Source organism: Antedon mediterranea, chromosome 1 (genome assembly GCF_964355755.1).
Source record: "Antedon mediterranea chromosome 1, ecAntMedi1.1, whole genome shotgun sequence".
NCBI classification, from domain to species: domain Eukaryota; kingdom Metazoa; phylum Echinodermata; class Crinoidea; order Comatulida; family Antedonidae; genus Antedon; species Antedon mediterranea.
In genome coordinates, this window is record NC_092670.1 from 39,324,226 (window position 1) to 39,331,511 (window position 7,286).

Below are 7,286 nucleotides of genomic sequence, written 5' to 3' on the forward strand. Positions count from 1 at the left end.
CCAAAACACAGGTCCTACTAAAAGTATGACGAAATACAAATGTGATAGCACCAAACATTTAATTTATTTTATGAAAATGTAATATAATGGAGTACTTCAATGATGATCAGCACTAAGTTTTTAAAAAATGTATTTAAATTGTCAGTATATATGGCAATAACAACAGTAGTTGTATTCTGGAAAGATGCACAATAGATAGAGAGTTATTAGAACATTGTATAAGCACGGCACTTCAGGTCTACAATCACAAAATAACAAAATACAGAGTACAGTATATACAATTGTGAAATTAAAATTCACAAGTTATATTATATCTTTGTGCGTTTTTTTAGTACAATAAAGAAGATAAAAACAATATAGGCCTAGTCGTCGTACAACACTCGACTCGACAAAGACAATTATCCGTAAGAGGGGGTTATAAACAATAGCTGTTATACACCACATGCACAGTAAGACAAATGCTCTGACAATCGTTTGCGTCAACTATCCAGTCGTCATAGAGGACGCCCTTTCGATCACTGTGAAAATAGACACAATTTTATTTATATTTTTATTTCAACAATATTTTACAAGTGTGGTTCATCCAGCCGAATCTGCTCATCAGGGACTTCAAATAACAAATTATATCAAAATAAATATAATTTATAAAGATTTAAAAAATAAAATAATGCACAGAATAATTAGAATCAAAAGGGAAGTCAATTAAAACAATGAATTAAATTAAATTGGCCATCTCAGAGAGAAATGACAGGAAATAGGAAGTAATTAAACAAGGAGAAGATGGTTCCTGAGCAGAAATTTGAAAGAAGAGTAAGATGAAGCAAGACGGAAATGTAAAGGAAAAAAAGAAAACAAAGTTGAAGTATTGAAGCTAAAAGACTGTTTGAAAAGTTCCAAGTAAAGTCAGGAGATAAGGAGATCACGGTCTGCATGCAGTGAACCAAGAGAACAAAGCCAATCACACTCAGGTTACCAATATCATTCCCTACTGATCATTTTTGTTTATTTTGTCATTTGAACTCGGTTTAATCTTTTATTCCTTATTCAAGTTCAAAATTATTCATCAAAATGGTTACTGGCATTATAATAGTAGGTTACTAACCAAAGTAAATAATTGTACTGGTGATCATTGTCACTTTATACGTGAGAGAGCATAGAGAGTCGGAAGACATATTGAGGAAACACTGTTTCGTACAAAGTGATCGACCATGCATATAATATTAGATAACTTTTAAGCAATTGAAATATGTACAATATAGGTTTAAATAAACAACGCAATTACAATGCTCGGATTAAAAGGACACAAACCAAGTACATTTGTATGTTATTTCCTGTTCTCAACGTCAGATAGGTTTGAAGCAGATTATACAACATAGGGCATATTCAACATTTTTGGAGCAGCTTTTATCTTTAATGATTAGTTTATCAGGAAGAAAATGAACGCAAACATGCTGGCATTGTTACATTACATTATGTTAACCCTAACTATAAGTAATGTGTATACAGGTAAGATATTGAACTCGTTTCAAAAGTCGAATCGACCGACAATTGTGCGGGAAACATTTCCCCTCATCAATGTGAAGCTTTTTAAAATGGTGCATATATTTATACAAACTTGCACCGGTATTCAATTACGTTAATTATTTGTTTTTTAAATTATCCGAACATCTGACAGCGTATTATAAATAATACAATAATACAAAGTGCTGTGTTTTAGGTGTGTAAAATATTTATTTATAGCTCTGTCTATACTATCAAAAATGTGTGATGTGCCCAAATATGGTAGTGATATGCTTAAATATGGTAGTGATATAAAATCATCGGCACATCACATTTTTTTGTCACATAAAGTTTGATAGACAGAGTTTAAGCCAGTTAATATGTAGTTCCTTTAGTTTGAGTGTGACAAATTCGGAATCATGAAGCAGCTTTCATCAGGTTGCTGACGACACGATTCTGAATTTTGCAAATGTTGGAAAGTATTAAGCTTCTTCTTATTCGTTCAGCCATATTTCTTATCGGTATCTACGTTTTCAATGACAACAAAATAAACATCATTTTTTGTTCAGCCCCTCCTGTATGGTCAAATTGCCCGTCAGATATCGAACAAAATACAGAACCTAATTCAAATCAAGCGTCGGTCACGTGGACGGTACCAACTGTAACTGATGATACTACACCACAAGAAGGTCTTGTTACACTCGTAATATACAATCCTGCGTTGGCGATTCAAAATGTATTTTTGGTAGGAACTACAGAGGTTCGTTATACTGCCACTGATACAGATACGGAGGTTGGCTCATGTTCTTTTATGGTCACTGTCATTGGTGAGTATTGTATTACCATATTATTCCCCAGTTCTACACTGATACAATAGGTAATTGGTCTTTTTTAAATAGTGTGCCGTAGATTGTTATTTTTTGTGACCAAATGCTAATACTTCACGCCTACCCTGGCCGCATTATTTTTTTTCCTATTAGGAAACTATAGAGGGCCTGAATCCACACACGGAAAACCCTGGAAATTGTTTTCACGCGGTAATCAGCCGCACCTACGTAATAATATATCGTAAATACGTAATTAAATTCAGGTTAGTACATATCGCTCTACAAAAATGTTGTACAATTCTGTAAATGCTACTAGAGACATCAAGACGAGTATGAGTAAGCTCTGAAGTATCAGTTTGTTTGTTGGAAGTCCTCGGTAGTGCGCCTGTGAAGACACTCTTGTGTTTTAAGTTAATGTAATTGTGCTACTTACGCATACACATGGAATGTATTGATACGAGCTGTAGAGATGTATTACTTCAAGCTCACAAGTAAAATGAGTGCACCGTGTAGTGTATTAAGCCGTGTGGACGCTAATTGGAAGTAACGCGCGCGTATAATTTCATTTTTGGCGTAAATTTCTTCAGACGTAAGGCCGTCTGAACATAAAATAGTTTATTGATCAAGCAAAACAAGAGAATGATCACAGTTGGTCCTAAGCAACCAAGGAAAATGTTCGTTTACTGTTACAATTAAAGAAAATGGATTGTACTTAGATCGCAAGATGCACCGTCGCAGACTGAGCAAAGAGAAAGTAATTTTATGCAAAATATTAATATGCGCATGCCCAGTATACGGTATTTGTGGTGGATTTAAATTGGCCGCCGAAGATGATAGCGTAAACAATGATGAATCAAGATGAGATGATTTCTGATAGACTGCTGATAATCCGTTAGTTTCGTTGCCATAAAACAATCTGTAGAATAGAGCCGAAACGATTTCACCTCCTCCTAAAATTCGACCGGTCTGTGAGTAGCACTTTCAATCACAAATGTGATATGCAAGTGACTTTGAGGGTGATAATTTGTGAAAATAAATAAATTCAACAAATGTTTCTAAAAATTTATGAAAATATAATTATAGCATACTTGAGAAATTGTATGAAAATCAATTAAAGCAATACTGTTATACTCATTGTCTACTTCATAATCTTCGTTGTCCAACGGAATTACCAAAGTTATCTATAACATTATTTATAAAATAATTATTTTCGTCTTATAGTCATGTGTACTAAGCAGTGTAATAATGGTGGAACATGTATGGTAAACAATGGCGTAGAAGAATGCAAATGTCCGACTGATTTTGCGGGTGAAAACTGTGAATGTACGTAATTAAACAAAACGTTTAAAAAAATATAAATATAACCTATACTTACACATTTGGATGTATCCATTGACAGTCAAATGCAGCAAAAGGTTCGTTCAAAAGGTGCGTGAAGGGCGTTTGTTACATTGGAAGGCCAAGCCAAATAACATACATTAATATTTAACTTTATGTATTTTTGTATATTTTATCAGAGAAGAGTGTTCACTCTTCCCTGATTTTGTTGATATTAATGATGAAGTAAGAGAAGTTATTCTGTTTGGGCTTTTGGTATATTACCCCTGGAAAATTGTCTACTTTTTTAACCGGCCCAATAACTATTATTATATATGATTTACGACACAATTTTATACAACTTCATTGTTGTCCAAAACGGAATTATAAATTATCGTGTTTTACAGCTCCATTAATTTCGATAGACGTTGCAATAGGATTGTTCTTTGCCGGCATTGTTATTGGACTCTTCGTTGCCGCTGGCGTCGCATTTACATACAAAATGCCTACAAAGGTATGTAAGTTATTCCATGCATGAAGTAAAACAGGTCCGTTATAATTACGTGCGTTTTTAATGAAAAAGATTAGCTCAGCTACAAGCATTTCAGATATAATATTTTGTTAAATGTACAAATATTAGAAATGTGAAAGAGAAAAAATGAAATGATCAAATAAATATGGTAAAATAAAAATAGAAAATCTGATATAAAAACATTTTCAGTAATTATATAGTTACCTGATGATACCAAACCTGGTGAAATGGGTATACAATGAATTATTTTGTTATAATAGCGCGAAAATTGAATAAATGTACCATAACCCTCAAATTCAATTACACCATTTTTCTTTTCGTTTTTTTTTTAATTCTTAATTTTTAGTGTACAGAAGAATAGAGATTTTACTGTGTGAAATATTTTTCTCCATTGATAAGAAACTGTTTTTTTTCTTCATTTTTTTAATCGTGTAAAACAAAAACAAAATGAAATGTGACTTACCGTTCATGCATGGTGCTTTCAAATTGCCTTCTTGATGATTCGGGGTTCAACGGCTCCAAAAAACTACGTACACGCAACTGGTTTATAAATCTAATTTTTTTTACGGACAGAGCAAATAATATAGTTGCATTTTTAATTCACAAATATAGATATTATACTGTATATCTCTATAATAAACATTATAAAAGAAAGTGTTTTCAAACAAATCAAATTTGTTTTTACAATTCACTATTCACAGAAGAAACGGGCTGAAACCGGATTTACAAGTGAACAGGATGTAAGTTACTTTACAAAATGTCATAAAAATAAATCCAACTTTTCTTCTTTTTTTGTTGATTCATCTCTGACTTTGTTAGGATATTATTCTTATTATTTATTTTTTATTTTTTTTTTTTTATATTTATTTATTTATTCATTAACTACTTTGAAACATATATATACTTTTTGAATTTTTTTTTGAAAATTTAAATAAAAGCCATCTGAGTGTAAGTTTCTCCAGCATAAGGACATTCTACTTATAAAAAACTCTCATGTTATTATAATGATGTATCTTATGAAAATAAAATTGTATTGAAATTTACTCTACAACTCTTTATTCTAAACAGTAATTAGACATTCTTTCGTATTTTCATTTAGGAACGTTCTAATTGCAGGCCACAATTTTTTTTTCAGGCACACACGGACACTGGAGAATTGCATGAATACAAGGCAACCATACAGCCAATTCGCATAGACAATGACATGTATATGACTGTAAAAGACACGGTATAAGAAAAAAGGAAAGAGAAACTGTGTACATTAATGTAAATAAGTCGAAAAAGAAATGAACGTAATTCTGTAAAAGAATTATAATTGTACTATTGTTTTTATTTTAGCATAAAGCATTACGGTTTTGAGCAATCTTTTTTCATTCATTCATTCAAGTTAACATTTTTTTTTTTAAATAAAATAAAAATCATTTCTTTCAATTTACAAATTTATGACATTAAAACAGACTGGAAAAGAAAGAAGTGGTAATACATTCCTTTAAGTTTTGAAAGTGGCAAAGTCCTAAAAAGTAACAAGAGAAACTTGTGTTGTAAACAATAACTTGACATACGTTTTATATTATAACTTTTATACATAAGTACAGTTTTAAAGCTACATTTCGTCGTCGTTGTTACAGTTTTATTTTACATGTTTCCAGCTTAAGCAGCATAATACTCAGCAGATTATATTCCGGTGTTTTAAATTTGAATTTAGGAATATTACAACATTCTGAGACAAATATGTATTTTCATGTTTATCCTGGATAGATGGGTCACTGATGGGTCATGGTCATGGGTCATAGATGGGTCACTGAAATCCGAAAATGACGAATGTTTGTTTGCTCGATGGCCAACAATTAGGGAATACGATGAGGATTATCATTAAACTTTGATTAATGAGAATGTGATTGTTTTTCATATTTAATTAATGATCGTTATATTCTTACATCAGGTGTACAGTACAAACTAAAATTAGAACTATAATTGATGTAATTTTCTAACAATTTTGTTTCAGAATTTAGGTTATCAATTAGAAAATAGTTAATGCATGGTCATTTAGTTTTAGCTTATTATTTTACTTCTCTTTAAAGATATTAACGCATGTCAGCTATAATAGTAGGTTTCACGACAAAAATTGTTATTTCACGAGAATTCAATCAAAATACATTTTGTCTTTCTTCTGTCTTTGCAAAAGGTTACCTGATTCAGAAAGATGTATCCCTCCGCCTGATTTAGCAGTAGTAGGCCTACAGTATACTGGATTGTACCTGTCACCTACATGTCTAAAATTTAGGCCCCAAGTCCGGAAAGATTTCACTTCGGTATTTATTCTTAGACTATCAATGTTATTGTGTTGATATTTGTGTTAGAATTATAATGTTACTGTTTTATTTAGAATGATATAATTGTACCTATACTGTACTGATAATTGTATTCTTAACTAACTGACGTCACAAAAACACATGGACCCACTAAAGGTAGGTTAAATTAACAGGAGGAAATACAAATGTGATAGCACCAAACATTTGTAAATGTTAAAACAATTTATATTATGAAAATGTGATAGAATGGAGTACTGCAATGATGATCAGCATTAAGTTTTTTTTAAGTGTATTTAAATTGTCAGTATGTATGGCAACAACAACAGTCGTTGTATTTTGGAAAGATGCACAATAGATAGAGTTATTTGAACATTTTATGAGGATATCAGCGCTTAGGTCTACAATCACAACAATGTGCCAAGCTCTTCAAAATAACAAAATACAGAGTAGCCTACAGTATATACAATTGTGAAATTGAAATTCACAAGTTAGATTATATCTTTGTGCGTTTTTTAGTACAATAAAGATGATAAAAACAATACAGTCGTCTTAAAACACTCTACTCGAGGAAGACAATTATCCGTAAGAGGGGGTTATAAACAATAGTTGTTATATACCACAGTAAGGCAAATGCTCTGACAATCGTTTGCGTCAACAACTATCCAGTCGTCATAGAGGACGCCCTTTCGATCACAGTGAATACAATTTCTAATTTATTAAATTTTATTTCAACATTATTTTACGACTGTGGTCCGAAGCTGCTCATCAGGGACTTCACATAACATGAAACAATTAACA

The 7,286-nt window shown here is 31.7% G+C and overlaps 1 protein-coding gene across 1 annotated transcript; it reads left to right on the top strand.

Moving 5' to 3' along the window:
- Nucleotides 1–1,291: 1,291 nt before the first annotated feature.
- Nucleotides 1,292–7,029, top strand: LOC140039392 (uncharacterized). The gene is made up of 6 exons (XM_072084996.1): nucleotides 1,292–1,506; nucleotides 2,070–2,327; nucleotides 3,549–3,650; nucleotides 4,052–4,158; nucleotides 4,878–4,916; nucleotides 5,312–7,029. The coding sequence occupies exons 1-6, from the start codon at nucleotides 1,437–1,439 to the stop codon at nucleotides 5,408–5,410; spliced, it is 675 nt and encodes a 224-aa protein (XP_071941097.1). The 5' UTR covers nucleotides 1,292–1,436; the 3' UTR covers nucleotides 5,411–7,029.
- The last annotated feature ends 257 nt before the right edge of the window (nucleotides 7,030–7,286 follow it).